The sequence below is a fragment of the Nannobrachium achirus genome (assembly GCF_963921795.1).
Source record: "Nannobrachium achirus genome assembly, chromosome: 17".
Taxonomy (NCBI): Eukaryota; Metazoa; Chordata; class Actinopteri; order Myctophiformes; family Myctophidae; genus Nannobrachium; species Nannobrachium achirus.
In genome coordinates this window covers 16,466,844-16,484,915 of record NC_137824.1, presented here as the reverse complement: position 1 = coordinate 16,484,915, position 18,072 = coordinate 16,466,844, and the positions used below count along the sequence as shown (strand labels likewise).

The window sequence follows — 18,072 nt, the reverse complement described above, 5'->3', positions numbered from 1 at the left end:
TCTGTGCCAGAATCGAGCGGCTGATGACAGAGGAGCTTTAACTTCACATGGACCATGATGATGATGATGCGACGATACGGAATACATTAACCTCCCTGACTTTAATATCATATTTCTTCAGCGCAACATTTCCCCCCCATGCATTAGGCTACAAATTTACATAGTTTAGAATTATGCCCACAATCCATAGCGGTCAGCCTTTTAGTGCGAGAAGAAGAAAAAGATGACTTCGCCGGTCTAAAGTTCCAGATCAGGACTCATGTCATGATGATTTTCTTTATTAAAAAGCTGTTAAATTATCCTAATTAAGTAAACAACAACAACCACCCAGCATGGAGGAGGCTGCTGCGGTGCTCTGACTGCATGCGTGACGGACATGTGATGGATGTGGAGGCTGTGAATGTGAGCGGCGGTGCGGACAGCGGCTGCCTGTCCCGGCAGAACGCGACCGGCGGCGCCGCCTCTCACCCCGCCGCTCCCCCGGGGGTGTCCACGCTGCTGGCCAGCGTGCTGATCTTCACCATAGTGGTGGACATCGTGGGGAACGTCCTGGTCATTCTGTCCGTGTTCAGGAACAAGAAGCTCAGGAATGCAGGTGAGATATATTAGGCCCGATTGATTGATTGATTGATTGATTGATTGATTGATTGATTGAAGACTTTATTAGAAGTTTGCATAGGAAAAGGTACAGTTTCATGACGGTACAGTTCACTGGTACAAGGTCTACTAAAAGGAGATCCATGAAAAGACTAAGCTTATTTCCACAGGAAACCATTTAAGTATCTCATATAATATTGAATGACAGACGAATAGAACACAGTACTATGCAGTAGATATGTAAATAAAATAAAATGAAAGAACAAAAAAAAAGAAAACAGAAAGTCTAAACAAACAGAAAGTACAAAGAAGGGGCAGGGGAGGGGAGGGCCGGGCTAGGTTTGTTTTTTTACCAGTTTGATTGATTGATTGATTGATTGATTGAAGTATTTATTAGAAGTTTGCATAGGAAAAGGTACAGTTTCATGACAGTATGCCTACAGTTCACTGGTACAAGGCCAACTAAAAGGATAAGCTCATGATGAAAGACGAGGCTTATTGTTTCCATTGAGATCCTTTTTATTAAACTCATATAACATTGAATGACAGACAGATACTCTGCAGAAGATATCATCATAAAAACAGTTGTCTATATAGCCTATGATCTGCTGAAACTTGAGAGGACATTCATTTTTGTTTTCTTTTAAAACCAGTGGTTCTCAACCAGTGGTCCCCCGGGGCCACCAGTGGTCCTTGAGGGGGTTCCAGGTGGTCCCCAGCTAAATGATGGAGAGTTGGTAACCAAAAGGACCCTTACCTTATAGATCTTTAACCCGTGACAATGTAAAATGAAACCAAATGGACCCTTACGGGTCCATTTGGTTTCATTTTACACTCTCAAGAGTTAAATTAATTGTTAAATATTTGCATTCATTACTTTACAAGCAGTCCACACAATTAGCGAATGTAGAATATTTATTTTGGTCACTGTTATCTCCAACATCATTTTACCAACATTTTACCAACATCAATACAGCATGGAATTGTGGACAAAATCTTATCCAGCGATAACAAAATATTCTAAGTTTTGGGTCTGAGAGTAGGCCTACATCTCTTCAAAAGGTGGTCCGTGGCTCATAATGGACCTCGATATGAAAAAGGCTGAAAACCACTGACTTAAACCCTCTATGCAGTGAAACTGATAGGCCGCTTAGACGCTTCCCCCCTCGCCAAAAATAGCAGAATATGGATGCTGGGGTTCAAGTGGTTAATCAAAACCATATGCAAAATACTTAAGCCAGTGCTTATTCCAAACCGTTCATGCCCATTAAGGACCCCCTCCCAAATTAATATGAATTTGGCTAAGGACCCACATATTTGTTCTTCTTTTCTGCCAGGGCAGAATGTGTTGTCCAGGATCCAGGGACCCACGAGTTGTGTTGTTAAAATGGCATGTTCACATTTTCCATTTTGTCATGATATTTTGGAAAATAGCAGATCTGCAAGTTGCATCGTGAACTGGTCGATCTCTGTTATTTGCATACAGCCGATACATACAGGCTATATATAGGTGCATAGATATAGTATATAGGCTATAGTTTTAAAGTGGTTAAACTGCTAAAATGCTATACGTCAACACATTTAGCTTGGGTTCCCCCTGGAAACTCCTTTCTCCGTATACCCCACTTTGAGAACCACTGGCTGTAGTAGTCGCCTAGTGCTGCGCTATCATGAGCTTGCAGATCTGCAATTTTTAAACATTTGTGCAAATCCTTTTTAAAGCGATCAATTTTTAACAAAAGTCCCTGGCACGAAATATTTCCCTCTCCTCTCCTAGGAGAGGAGAGTGGACTGGACAAGGCAGCGTTACATCATATCGCCTATATAGATAAGGCACACGTCAATGAAACCAACATCTTCTCACAAAATACTTTACTATAAATACTTGTTAGCCCAGGGGACTTCAACAGGGGGTCCGGGACCCCTAGGGGGTCCTCAGAGTTACTACAGGGGGGCTGCCAAATCTTTGTGTGATAGGATCATGTTTTTTTACATTAACCACTTAAACCCTAGCATCCCTATTCTGAGTGGAACATTAGCCAAAAATAGCAGATCTACAAGCTTACAACGCCTCGCGCTGCGAGGCGTTGTACGCTTGTAGATCGGCTATTTTTGGCAAAGAGGTTTTGCAAAGTATTTGACGGTTCAAGTGGTTAAATGTCTGAAAATACACATTACTCCGACAAGTCTAAGCTGTCTAAGAAATCTATGAACATTTCTAATCTGCGACACAATTTTATGCAATATGTAGTGGGGGTCCCTGCTTCATTCCCTCTCTCAGCTAAGGGGTCCTTGGCCTGGAAATGTTGAATACCCTTGTCTTAGCCTATATCTGTTGGGTTCCACGCTCCTCAACTGTTCCACAGACTATATCTCTCTCTCTCTCATATTGTCATCATCACAGTTAAGGAAACAAACTAATGTGTAATGTGACGCTAATCTCTTTATAAATAACACTCCATCTGGCATCGTCCTTGGGTTTACAGCAAAAGTAAATCAACATTCCATGTGTCCATGCAGGCCAGTGCATTGGGGCCGCTGCACATGTTGCACATTACCTAATAACCGAAATATAAACACCACACTGAAACTACAGAGACAAGCATCAAGCATAACGTGGCCAAGTGGGTGATCCAATGCAAAAATGCTGGCTGGCTCTCATATTACACTATTTAACCTAATGGTTCTCAAACTTTTCAATTAAAAATATAAATAAATAAATAAATCCTCTACAGCCATATATAGGCCTACATAAGGCGCCAAGTCTGTGGGTGCCGCAGGGTTTCAGCACCCCGCGGAGCGCTCCTATAGCCTATTTGCATCAATTGCATGTATGCAAACGGGCGGGGAGTAGCGCTCGATATGGCTTAACCCCCCCGCGGCGTGGACAAAACTTGGTGCCTCTGCATACAGTATATGTTTTTTTTTTTATTATGTAGGCCTATTTATTTACCGTCCGTCTTGTTCCCATCATCAGACAGGAGGAGCCTGTCCTGTGAAATGGATGTGCTGCCTCTGGCGACCTTCAGTCGCCATGAGTGAGCACAGCTGACAAGATACAGCCATGGTAACATCACATAAAATAAACGCCACTAATAATGAACAGAATATAGCCTAAAACCATACATGCCATCAACAATGCTTACATTATACAGGACAACATAAATAATAAGAGTACTAATACACATGCAGAAAACCATAACAGAGAGAGTCTTTATACTTTAATGAACTTAGTCACCCTGTCGCCACAATAAATGAACGTGCAGACCAGTTGAGTGCTCCATCATTTTTATTTGGGTAGTCATTTTTGAAGTGCCCAGGTAATATATCTTTTTGATATAGTTTGTCCTTGTTGAGCACCAACGAGTCCTTCTACCAATAACTGCTGGCTGAAGCGCGCAGACATCTCCTACTTTAATGAACTGTTTGTACAGTTGCCATGACATCTATAATTAATGTGCACTTTTTTGAAGATGAGATTAAAGTCTAATTTGATATATCCTTCAGTGATGTCATTACGTGCGCATCCCGCATCAAAAACTCATTCAAGTCGCCCAGGGACTCATTCATGTCATGGTCCTGGGGTCCTCCATTGGAGTCCATGTTAAAATAATTTACTTCTTCTACTTAAGTTGCTATATTAGTTTAGATAGTTTAATTCGTTTTTTAATGTATTGTGTAAGATAAACACTGTAAAGATTTATTATCAGTTAAACCTGGAACAGCTAAAAACTATTTTCACTAGTGGTTCTCAAAGTGGGGTCCTGGGTCTTTGAGGGAGTTCCAGGGGGTCCCCAGATAAATGATAGTTAGGAACCAAATAGAACTTTATGGGTCTGTAACTCGGTGAACAAATGGAATCCTAGTTCAAAGTTCAAATATTAGCCAAATTGTAAAATAAATATAAGAAATAGGCAAACATTTTGTAAATAGCCGATCTACAAGCTCACAGCGCTCGAAAACATTGTATTGAGGACTCATAAAACCTTTCTGGGACCCATTTGAATGACCACCTGTGGGTCCCGGGACCCATTACATTGAAAACCTAGTAACATCACTGTATCCTACATGAGCCATCATCACAATAGACTGTTTGCCAGCCTTCTGATTGGTCCCTGAGACTCCCTGACTGGCCAACCAGAAAAAAAACATTCACTTTTCGCTACCGGGGGTGGAGTTATGCAGTGGAAGAAAGTCACTTCCGTCTTCACCGCGGTGCCGTGATGCGGAGCACGGCCAGCGTGCAGTACGGCGCTGCGCGGTCATAGCGATTTCGATCATTATAATGAATAAGCTTCAACAGACTAGTTCACATGAACCTTATCAATGCAACTAAGAGTTTCGATTGGGTACATATATTTTAAATGGGCAGAATTACGACAGCCAGCCTATTATGCAGTGGAATTATAGGCTGGCTGTCAGCTTAGTTCCTACCCAAGATGCACTGCGCTTTCTCTCTCTATTTCTGTCCTCTGCCTGTTCCAGAGGATTAAACTAATTAAAACATATATTTTCGGGGGAAAACTCCTGTTTTGCAATGTAACTACTGTACTCTTTTCTTCCCTTTTTATTAATATCACGTAGATGTGTTTCTTTTGGTACTTTAAATAGCTATAATGAGGCTATGAAAAATCTTTTTTCCCCATTAATTTCCAATATAAAAACAACCTGCCCTGGTTTTTCTGTCCGACTGGAATTAAACTAATTAAAACATATATTTCCAGGGAAAACTCCTGTTTTGCAATGTAACTACTGTACTTTGTTCTTCCCTTTGTATTAATATCACGTAGATGTGTTTCTTTTGGTACTTTAAATAGCTATAATGAGGCTATGAAAAATCTTTTTTCCCCATCCACTTCCATTATAAAATAATCTGCCCTGGTTTTTTCGTCCCACGTAGTAACAAGAGCAAAATGGGGCGGGATTTGACATACGGTCTGTTTTCCTCTGTTACATCTACAAGCGAGAAATCAGCCAATGTTGTGGGTTTACAAATTGTCTGTAGTACCCTTTGTGATCTTTAGTCCCGCCCCCCACCAGGCTATATTTTCATCCAAAGGGGAATGTTTTGGCATTTGTTACCCATTTGCTGCCACCTTAAATAAACCATTAAGACCCAAGAAAATGTCTTCTAAATCCTAACAGTTTTCTGGAAAAATGTATGTTGCCAAGTCAGTGAAACCTTTTCACGACAAGGAGACCCAAAATGATATGTATTTGGCCACGGATGCCTTACTGTGATATACAGTATGATACTCCAGATCTTTTTCAGAGACAAGACTTGAGAAAAATTCACCCATTTTCAACCTAAATGCTCATATTTTTGTCTACTCACTCTGTGCCTCAGAGGAGGACTGTGGACAGTTCAGAAACCCTTCTACCAGTCACATGATCAATTGATTGATTGATTGATTGATTGATTGAAGACTTTATTAGAAGTTTGTATAGACAAAGGTACAGTTTAATGACAGTACAGTTCACTGGTACAAGGTCAACTAAAAGGAGATCCTAGAAAAGAGGTTTCCATAGGAAACCATTGAAGTATCTCATATAACATTGAATGACAGACGGATAGAACACAGTACTATGCAGTAGATATAGTAAAAAATAATAATAATAATAATGAAATAAACAGTGCAAAACATATATACAGTAGGTGGGGAATCCAAGCTAATGGGAACGGCAGGCTTTCTATTATTAATGACATAATTGAAGCCATTGTTCTCACCTTAAAAAAATATTCGAATGTTGTGGGAAAATGTCTACATTTCAATACAGCAATTGATATTACAAAGGAAATGTACTTTGTAATTTGTACTTAAAGGGAGATTTCACTTTCAAAAAAACTTTTGTTCATTTTATTGTCTAATCAGGCTTTTATGAACTACCTGGACAGATTTTAATTTGATTGATTCAATATTTAGATATTTGATGTAAATGTTATCAGGCCCTCCTCCTGCAGGACGCCTCCCCATACACACCCATTGTAACCTCAAACTCCATTTTAACCAATGGAGTTGGAACAACTTAAGTTCGGGAGGAGATATGGCCAAGCAGAGGACAATCTACCACCCCTAACCAGCCACCGGTAACTCCACCCATGCCACCCTGTGCCAACCACTCACCCATCTCCTATCAAGCCGACAACTCCTCCTCCACCAATCACAGTGGTATATAAACCCGACTTGAAAAAATTGCGGCGTGCATAGTTTCCAGTAAACGCTGCAATACGTTCGTTTCAAGCTTAGCTCCACAGTCAAACTTTTGAACACTCCTTTTCACAAACAACACATTCTACACCTTCTAGCAACTCCAGCATGGCACACCTTCAACAAATTTACGCTTCCGACGAGGATATATACAACCCCAGTCTCCAACAACAACCCACTACGTCTACTCACCAGTCTGCAGCACCACGACAGGTTAAATCCACCGTTTCCATTCCTTCCCTCCTCCGTACTCCACGCAAACTCCGAAAGCCGTACCCCACTCCTCACCAACGGCGCCCGTCAGCGTCAACACCAGCTCAGCAAACCCACCGCTCTTCTCCCCGCAACCCAAGCGGCGACGTCGCTCGTTCGGCAGCAGCGTCTCGTGACGGCGACATCGCGGAAACGCGTCGCGTCGGGCCGCTCAGTCGCGCGGCCGTGACGTCACTCGGTCGGCGACTCCGTCAATAGATGACGTCACCAGGCTGCCTCGGGGCTTCTCGACCTCCACCACCTCCACACGCCAGTCATTCCAGCAGTCTCCCCATCATGTCCAGTCCAGCTATCCATCAGTTACAGTAACAGCCGCCACAGCAACAGCAGTCTCAGCAACAACATCGGCCAGTATTAATCAATCAGCCTACCACACTCCCCTTATTCCACTCGTGCCTGATCCTCTACAGTCTGTTTCATTTGTTCCCACTTCATATGCTCCTCCCAAACCTGTCTTTTTCTCACTTGCTACAGCCACTCCAGCTCCCGTGCCCCCATCAGCCTTGGCACTCAATACCCCCATGGTTTCCTCCTCCCTCAGACATCAGATCCTCCAAGGTGTGGACATTGATCTCTCCTCCCTTGTCCGACCCACTGCAACAAACCATCAACCCAGATCTGTCGAAGTGGGAGGAGTCTCCATAACCCTCAGTGAACTCACGTCATCTTCCTCAACCATCCTCACCCCTACCGAGTTTGTACTGGCATTTTCCATTTTCCGTGACATCATCAGTTCCTCATACCCATCCCGCCGCCAGGAATTAGATGATTATCTATTCATTTGTATGGATTTGTCCGCCCGCTTTGGAGGCACTTTATTTTACGAATACCATCGCCAGTTCCCCGCCAGAGCCGCTTCCAGACTAATTCAACGAAACACAGCCACCTACTGGGGCGCACTCGACCTGGACCTATACTGCAGGATCTTCGCAGGGAAGTCAACCAACACTTGTAGCCTCTGTAATTGCCCTGCCCATCCCACCACTCAGTGCTCTTTCATCGCACCCACCCCCTGCCCCCCCGCTCCACAGCATTCCTCCAGCCCTGCAATTTCCCATCTCTTCAGCGAGCCCATCATGCCCCCAACCAACACCAGCAACCAATATCCCGCAACCTCCCAGGCCAGAGACCGTCGCGGCCGCCCTCTTGTTTTCGTGGGGAACAAAATGTTGTGTAACAACTTTAATGAGGGCGACTGCGACCTCTCATCATGCAAAATGCTCCACATGTGCACCTTCTGTGCCGGCGCCCACTCCCACATCTCCTGTCCCCAGGAACAAAACAATTCACCAGAACATCAACCATCCCTGTCGGCATTAACTTCACAAAACCAATAACTGCCTCTCCTCATCCTCATCTCCTCATGCCCTCATCCTCATCTTCTCATGCCCCCAGAAACAAACAAAACGCCATAACATCAACTATCTCTGTCTACCTGTGCGGCACTAACTTCACAACCAATACTACTCTACGGCCTCCAAAGGAACAAAACAAGACTTCCCCCACAACGCTGTCATTTCTGCAGTCCCATTGTCAGGTCACAGCCAGGCATGTCCACATCCTGCACACTGGTCACTCAGATGCCCACACAGACAATGCTCAACGCCATTTCCCTCCTGATTTCTTTTGGGGTCTTCTAAGATGCTCAGAGATTCGACCCTGCTCGTCATACTCGCCTCGCTGACCTAATTCCTTCGCTTTCATCATCTAACACAGCACAACCAACCAGTATGGCAACACCACTCCCATCTTCATCTTCTAACTCGACTCCTCAGCCCCTACGAGCCCCACCTTAATTACACATACTCCCGACGTGCACAGCACGCTTCTCCTTCAGGCCCACTTTCCTTCACCAACCACGGTTCTGTTGTCACCCGCATATGGTTCCATTCTCACCTCTGACTGGTCCCCCCTAACCGAAACTCTCCAGAACCTTCTCCAGTCACTCTTTCGGAATCGGAGCCGCATCCACAGCATCAAGCAAGGGAGTTCCCGACCACTTCATACAAATTCTCGTCCGCTCTTCCCAAGCCTACCACAGCTACATCCGTTCCAACTCCCCAGACCACCATAACGCCCAACTCTCCTCGATCTCGTAATCCCACAATCCGATTCTTTTGGGGTCTCTCTACATACTTCAGCACGGACGCGTGCTCTTGACCCCTAAGCCAAAGTACCTGGGTCTGCGACCCCCCGGAACCTCCCCCCTCATGCCTGCCATCCTCCGTCCATGCTCCTGACCATCTAAGCTGCACACTACACGCTTGCGTGTGGTGATGACCTTCGATGATCATGCCAGCACCCTAAATGTCATTCTCGTGCCCATGGCGATCTAAGCTGCACACTACGCGCTCGCGTGTGGTGCTGACCTTAGATGACCACGCACCCAGAGTGTCATTTCACGCCCCTGGCCATCCAAGCTGCACACACCATGCTTGCATGGTGCGTGACCTTAGATGACCATGCTGGCACCCCCATGTCATCCATGCCCCGATGACCAAGCCGGCACCCACGGCATTCATGCCCCGATGCCCGTGCCGTCTCCTCCATGCTGTTCGGGCGTCTTAGCCATCTAAGCCGCACACAGCACGCTTGCGTGTTGTGATGTCCTTAGATGACTATTTCGCACTCAGCATCTTGGCCGCTTATGCTGCATGTCCCATGCCACGCATGCGATGCGCCCATAAACGACCATACTCCAAAAGCTAAATGTTGTTCGTGCCCTTGGCCATCTAAGCCGCACACTGCACGCTTGCGTGTAGTGCTGACCTTAGATGTACATTAGCACTCTGCATTCTTGGCCGTTCATGCCACACATCTCATGCCGCGCATGCGATGCGTCCATAAACGACCATACACCAAAACCTAAATGTTGTTTGTGCCCTTGACCATCTAAGCTGCACACTGCACGCTTGCGTGTAGTGCTGACCTTAGATGACCATTAGTACTCTGCATTCTTGGCCGTTTATGCCGCACATCTCATGCCACGCATGCGATGCGCCCATAAACGACCAGGCTCTCGGTCTTATAATAAACAACCTTAAACCTATATTTTGTCTGATGCTTGGTCTCTCCTAGTGAATGACAGATTTAAAAAAAAGACGGGTGTTTTTGATGAATCTATATCATGGTTAAAATGGAGTTTGAAGTTACAATGGAATGGGTGTGTATGGGGAGGCATCCTGCAGGAGGAGGGCCTGATAACATTTACATCAAATATCTAAATATTGAATCAATCAAATTAAAATCTGTCCAGGGTGTTCATAAAAGCCTGATTAATTTAGACAATAAAATTACCAAAAGTTTTTTTGAAAGTGAAATATCCCTTTAAGTACCATTAACTCATTCCCCGCCTCCCCCGATAGTCCCGAGAAAATCCCAATGTCGTTCCCCGCCAGGCCCGATAGTCCCGAGAATTTGCTTTTATATAATGTAATGTTTAATTACATTCTTCCACAGCCCGTTACAAAGTCTGAGCCTTTTATCTTAAAGGGAACCTAAAATATCACACATCAAAGTAAGTGTGTTTGAAAAAAATACTGTAATAATGTATAAATTGCAATACAAATGTATAAATCTCCCCATAACCCACAGTGAACTGGCAAAAGACGCATTTGAGCTCAAAAGGCTGGCTGCCGGAAAAAAAAAGAGAAGAAAAAAAAGTGTGAGAACAGCTGTGTGTGTGTGTGTGTGTGTGTGTGTGTGTGTGTGTGTGTGTGTGTGTGTGTGTGTGTGTGTGTGTGTGTGTGTGTGTGTGTGTGTGTGTGTGTGTGTGTGTGTGTGTGTGTGTGTGTGTGTGTGTGTGTGTGTGTGTGTGTGTGTGTGTGCTTCCCTCCAGGACCACTATATCTCTGTTTCAGTGGTCCCTGTTGGACCCCCTGATGGTGTTCAGTCCCATAAAAAAACAGTGCTATCAGTGAGATCTGCCTCTCTCTCTCTCTCTCAAGACACAAAACACACAATTATCGCCAATTCGCCATATAAATGCTTCTAAAACGTACCTGATAATGATGATGGTTGATTTGAATCCACACCCTGGGTTATAATCCATATATCCAGGCTATAATATTAGTTTTGTAATGGTATTTAGTCCACAAACTTTAGTCCACAAACAAGCCATGATCGCCTTTGCAAAGGTGGGGGTCCCTGGTCGCCTTTCTAACGGAACCAATAAGGGGTCCGCGGGTCCAACGCTTCGCCGACCTCCCAGAGCAGTGCGGAGTTACATAACATTGTAAAATCAATCAATAAGCCGATCATTTGTTACATAAAGTTCACATGATCCAGTTGCAGGGACAAGTGGTCCCTGTCGATGGGGTCTCACAAAGGGGGTCCCCTGGTCTCCAGCCAACACTTAGGGAACCAGGTGGGCGTGGGGGTCCCTGGCCCACGCTCCACCAAAACAAGCATCAACTACAGCCAACAAGCGATCGATCAACTACAGCCTCGCCTCGTTAGCAAACTGCGTCTGCCCTGCTCTTGCCAGGGCAGTGCAGAGGATTTTTTTAGGGGCAGGGGGAGACATTTTCTAACATGTGCTAGAATGTGAAAATAGCAGATCTACAAGCTCTACAAGCTCTCAAAGTGTCGCAGAGCGACGTGTTGAGAGATTGCTGATCACCTTGTTGAACAAATGTCATAGCAATCCATTCTAGAGGTGTATTCTAGAAGTGTTATTGCGACCGTCAGGGAGCAGTTTACTATGAAAACCTCCACCGGCCGTCCGTCGGTCGGTCACACGTCACACGTCACACCTTTGCCCTGCTCATATCTCCGCATCAGTATATAGGGCTTGTTTGTTTATTGTATGACATCACGCCACATCATCAGCTGTGGACTCTGTGATGTCATCGTATCGCATCAGTATATAGGGCTTGTTTGTTTATTGTATGACATCACGCCACATCATCAGCTGTGGACTCTGTGATGTCATCGTATCTCCATATATGGCCATCTCCGTATATGGAGATATAAGTCGTCCATGCCCAAGTATGGGCTGGTGAGGTCAGACTTTGTGTGATGCGTAGGTTATCTCAATATATGGAGATTCAACATTCCAGGCAATGCTCTCTTCCCTGGTGAGAATTGCCCCTTTATATAGGGCTTGTTTGTGTATTGTATGACATCACGCCACATCATCAGCTGTGGACTCTGTGATGTCATCGTATCTCCATATATGGCCATCTCCGTATATGGAGATATAAGTCGTCCATGCCCAAGTATGGGCTGGTGAGGTCAGACTTTGTGTGATGCGTAGGTTATCTCCATATATGGAGATTCAACATTCCAGGTGTAACTATGGCTACCCGTATGACGTGAGAGGTGGAGGTTGTGATATTTGTGGAGATAAGCGACCAACGGTCGCTTATCTCCCGATTAGGGAGTCTTACTGGTTGTAAAGACTCATGCCCCCTTTGATGTCAATGTGTGTGTGTGCACCTGTAGGCCTACAGAGCGCAATTTACACACAGAAACAGAGAGACAGCGCCCCCAAGTGACTTGTAGCAGACTTGTAGAATACTGTAGCAGTAATAGTATATCAATGTGAACTTGCTGTTTTTGGTCAGACATATAAAAATATTTTTCTCTGCATTTTTCTAAACAGAAAATTCTAAAAATAATTCCTATTACATAATTACATTAGTACACTTATCTGATAAGTGCCTGACGCCATAAATACAAATATCAACTGAGTTATTCGCTCGAAAAGCCATCAATCACAAAAAGGTCAATATCTCCAGTTCTTTCAATTATAGCTGGATTTTGGTCAAAAATGGCTATTTTGAGATGGCTGCAACTATAGAAAAAAAAGCTTTTTATTTATTTATTTTATTTTTCGGTGAGACTAGAGTTTGTCCTGTTTCATTTGAGGTTCTGTATGACATTGTCGAAAAAATACAGAATTTAGGAAAAATGTCAATATAAAACAAATATATCAATTTTTTTATTAAACAAAATGGCAGGAGAGCCATACAGTCAATGTTAAAATGGCGGCCAATGTGTTAAAAGCATGTCAATTATGAATACTTAAAATGTTTAAAAGGCCAGTATTCCAGTACTTAAACTGGAGTACAAATTTGACTGAGCAGCTTGCACTCATAGTTGAGCAAAATTTTACCAGGAGTATCTATACTTTGTCCAGCACTGCCTAGTGCCTACTGAACACTGCACAGTCAGTATGTTATAATTATCTGTTCTAAAAACAGAAGAACCCATAGATCACTGTTAGACAAGACACTAAGCAGCTTCACACCATAGCAATTAATTGTGGCAAAATTGTAACCAAGCTGACCCAGCTAACAACATGAAGCTTCATGTTAATCAGCTCGCTTGGCTATGTACGGTCAGGGGCGTCACAAGGGGGGGAAAAGTGGGACTGAGTTACTTGGGCCCGAGGTGGAGGGGCCTTCATTATTTTATACTTTAGCTATTGAAAAATAGCAGATCTACAAGCTCACGAGTGCCGCGCTGCAAGCTTGTAGATCTGCTATTTTTGAAAAGTCGTGAAAATGTGTGCAAATCTTTGAATATATGTATTTTTAAGCGAACATTTGTAACTCAAATTTTGCTTCTGGGGGGTTCCTGGAAATAAATATTTTGAGATGTGGGTCCGTGGTCAAATACATATCACACATGAAAAAGTTTGAGCACCACTGACATAGATTTATTTTTTTAAACCTTTAATAGAAGGATTTGTTTTAGAAGTTTTCACAATTTTTCAAAAATAGCAGATCTACAAGCTCGCAGCGTGGCACTCAGTGCCGCGCTTTGAGCTTGTATATATGTCATTTTCTCAATAGTTAAAGCACAAAATAATTGAATTGAATCCTTGTACCCAGGGCCCAGAATTTGGAGTGACACCCCTGCGTATGGTCAGTGAACCGGGAGAAGGAACCGGCTTTTAATTGCAATATCATATTACATAACATAGCTGACATACAGAACTGTATGTGCCTCGATGTTCTCCAGTTTATGTTAACGAGACAAAGCTGGCCAGACCAGTTTGGCAGCAGCCCGCACAGCATGTATTGGAAGTCCCACAAAACATTTGGAATATGTGGCACGTCGCATAATATACATCCAGATCATCACAGTTCAGTGGTCCCACACAAGAGGGTACGAGTAATTTGTCGGTTGGATTTGGTCACATATTGTACATCACCCACATAGACATAGTGCTGCATATTTAATGGGTCTAAACCAGGGGTCTTCAACAGGGGGTCCGGGACCCCTAGGGGGTCCTCAGAGTTACTACAGGGGGGGCCACCAAATCCTTGTGTGATAGGATAGTTATTTTCATTTAAAAACTTTTGAACCCTCGAATCCCTATTCTGAGGAGAACTTGAGCCAAAAATAGCAGATCGTGCGAGGCGTTGAGAGCTTTTAGACTGGCTATTTTTCAGCAAAGAGGTTTGGTGTAGAGGTCAAAAAGAGCAGACCAAGTACAGAGTGAAAGTTTCAATCTGCATCACACATTATACAATATGTAGAGGGGGGTCCCTGCATCATCTCTCTCTCAGTTAAGGGGTCCTTGGCTTGGAAACATTGAAGACCCCTGGTCTAAACCTCTCAACCTGAACTAGCCCGCAGGCTATACGCATCATACTGCAGCTGATATTTTTGTAGATCTGTTCTTGTGACACCCTCACGGCTCACGCGGTGGCCCAGTAGCCTGTAAATGAAGCAGTGTCGAGCAGGGGAGCCCAGAACTACTTTTAAAATGACCAGCTCAACATAATCTACCCAAACAAAAGGTTGTACCTGAGGGGGCTTTGGGACATAGTATAAGCCAAACACACTTGGAATGGGTAATAGTGGGGGGGAAAGGTCTTCATCCATGGTAGTGGTAGGTTTTTGGTCTTTGTAAATGCTACTGACTTTTGAAAACAAAGCACTGCATTGCGGGGTTTGTCATACTTTAGAAGTCGTGAAGGGAGGGGAGCTGACAGGCCCTTCTTGATGTCAATCAGTGACAGTCTAGATGCCAAAAAAGAGGGGTTTTGTTTATAAAAAATGATTTATATTTTTAAAAAGTTTTTAGGAGCATGCATGTCATTTGGTCTACCTGCACAGCCTTTGTAATCTACTGGTAGATTACGATCTACCTTTTGGGAACACCCGGTGTAGAGCATAAATGAAGCATAGCATAGAGTTTTTGCAGGACACGTGAGTCTCGCCCGCATCAGCTGTAATCAGCTGTCAGTCATTACATCACACTGTCATACTCCAATCAGAGCTCACGCCCAGTAAGGGAGGCTCCTTTAAATACGGCTTGCAGTCACGTAGTGAGCTTGTAGATCAGAGCAGGGGATCTCCATATATCAGAAAGAGAAATTAAACAGTCTTGTATGGGGGTCCGCGACAAAATGCAGTTTATACTAATTTGGGGGTCCTTGACATGAAAAGGGTTGAGAAACACTGAACTATAGGAGATGCAATGGTTCTGCTGCCAGGCAATTTACAATCTACTGTATTTTATTGTGAGGAAATTCACAATGTGTGTGTGTGTGTGTGTGTGTGTGTGTGTGTGTGTGTGTGTGTGTGTGTGTGTGTGTGTGTGTGTGTGTGTGTGTGTGTGTGTGTGTGTGTGTGTGTGTGTGTGTGTGTGTGTGTGTGTGTGTGTGTGTGTGTGTGCAACCACTTAAACCCTATATACTTTGTTGACTCCCTCCCCACCTTCTCCGCTCCCTCGATTGGCCATAGTCCCTCACAGAGTACAAAACACTGATGTTGGCCTATAAAGCAACCAAGCGTATGGCACCCCATTATCTTCAAAGCCGCTCACTCAGATCAACCAACACAGGGAATAGTGCGGGGCCTTAAGGGGAGACAATGCTCATTTCGTGCAAATCAGTCTAAAAGCGCCCAAAACTTTCCTTGGGCTAGAAATGGCCCCCAAAAACACCCACAAAACTGTGAAAAGTGATGACTCATCACTAAACCATCGTTTTGTGGGGCCATTTCTATCCCAAGGAAAGTTTTTTGTGCAAAACAAAATGCTTGCAATAGATTCAGAATCATGACAAACCCCTAGTTAGACCCCTCAGATTTTTTTCTGGGTATTTCCCTCATGTATAGAATGTCGATGGGAGCCCAACTTGATTTGGCTGCTGTGGCGACCCCGAAGGTCGTCGGCTCGGGCGCCCTAGCTAAATCATTAGAGCATGCCCTGGGCTACATCTGTGCAAAATCTGGCGCCTTTAGACTGATTTGCACGAAATGAGCATTGTCTCCCCTTGAGGCCCCGCACTAGAAGCTGTCAGAACCTTCGCTAAAACATCCAGGACACCGCTCCACGCGTCCCAGACTCCTCTCCTTTCTAGCTCCCAAACTGTGGAATGAACTCCCCTTTGCAATCACCTCTTCAGACTGCACCTTAGCCCGTAGAAATTGCCCTAGCCCTGACGACCTGCAGGCTTATTCAAAGGCTAAAACGTAATTAATTACAGTAGATGGCATGTTATGTAGACAGATGTCCGGTCATTGTAGACCGTGCATCCTATAGTCTGTATTGTTTCAACGTACAGATTCTTGAATATTTTTTGTTCTACTATTCGACTCATGATTGGTTATTTTGTTTTACCTATGATCCTAGATCAGGGGTGGGCATCTTTGATGACTGAGAGGGTCATTATATTTTCACACTCAATCATGCATATACAGTCAAAGATAGCCGATCTACAAGCTCAACATGCGTACCAGAGCCGACACATTTTGAGCTTGAGCTTTGAGACTGAGATGGGATCATGGCACCCCATCTTTAAGGACAATCAAACAACTTAGACTGAGTGAAGAAGCAGAATTGTTTTTAAATCTGTGAAACAGATTTTATTAAAGACGTGCGATTGTGCTGAGACATTCAGGCGACCTAGGCTACCTAGGCGACCTATTTGCCTATTGGCTGTCCCCATGTCACATGGTAACCGAGCTAGTTTCATGATTGGGAGCGGCCTTGCGCTGTTCTGGCGCTGTTCTTCTTCTCGAGTTTGGAAAAAAAGGATCCGTTCCGTTTGTCACATTGTCATGATCGTAAAACTATCTAGTTTTAACGTTCAGAACGTTTTCTTTTTGAACAATAAAAACATTGACAGCCAGGGGGAAAAAAATCCATGAAGGACACGGAATGCAATCGTTCACTCGCCGTTGGAAAATTGACTTCGACTATTCTGGATGTGTGGCTAACGGCTAACGTTCACGTTAGCTAGCGCTAGCTGCAGGCTAACGCTAGCTAGCGCTAGCTGCAGGCTAACGCAGGCATGTTATACACAATTACTCATGGAATAAAACGGCGACCCAACTCGGAATGCAATCGTTCACTCGCCGTTGGAAAATTGACTTATTAGACTATTCTGGATGTGTGGCTAACGGCTAACGCTAACGTTAGCTAGCGCTAGCTGCAGGCTAACGCTAGCTAGCGCTAGCTGCAGGCTAACGCACAAGTCACGGTGTGTAATAAATTAACTTCAACCTCGTGTTGAGCAGTTAAACCTATTTGCTACGTACGTCTACAAAAACGTTCTTATTTCAAAGATAAAGTGCTTACTGAAGTCTCACAGATGTCACAGTATGGTACGCTCAAGCAGAATTACCCGTATCTTTCGTATTGTTTAATAAACAGCATTTTAATCCGATCAGACGTCATTTTCTGTTGTTTTTCAGCCATGCGACCCCATCGGTTGCGAGGTGTACTGCACTTAGATACATTAATACCTTTTTAAGGAAACGACGACCGATCGGATTAAAATGCTCCTCTTTAAATAATACGATCATTACGGGACATTCTGCTGGAGCGTACCCTATGGTGACATCCGTGAGCCTTCACTAAGCAATTTATCTTTGTAATCTGACCGTTTGTGTAGACGTACGTAGCAAATTGGTTAAACTGCTCAACAGCAGATTGTGTTGAATTCACGGTTGGCGCAGCGTAGCGTCTTTACATTTAGCCCAATAATGCTAATCTACAAAGCAATAACTGATTGATTGATTGAAGAAT

The 18,072-nt window shown here is 44.1% G+C and overlaps 1 protein-coding gene across 1 annotated transcript in view; it reads left to right on the top strand.

Moving 5' to 3' along the window:
* Window positions 1–381: 381 nt before the first annotated feature.
* Window positions 382–18,072, top strand: part of mtnr1c (melatonin receptor 1C) — a gene marked incomplete at both ends in the record, with an annotated part of 43,670 nt that continues 25,979 nt past the window's right edge. The window contains one exon of the mRNA XM_080746553.1: window positions 382–595. Coding sequence (XP_080602679.1) covers window positions 382–595 — 214 coding nt within the window. The remainder of the gene's footprint in view (window positions 596–18,072) is intronic.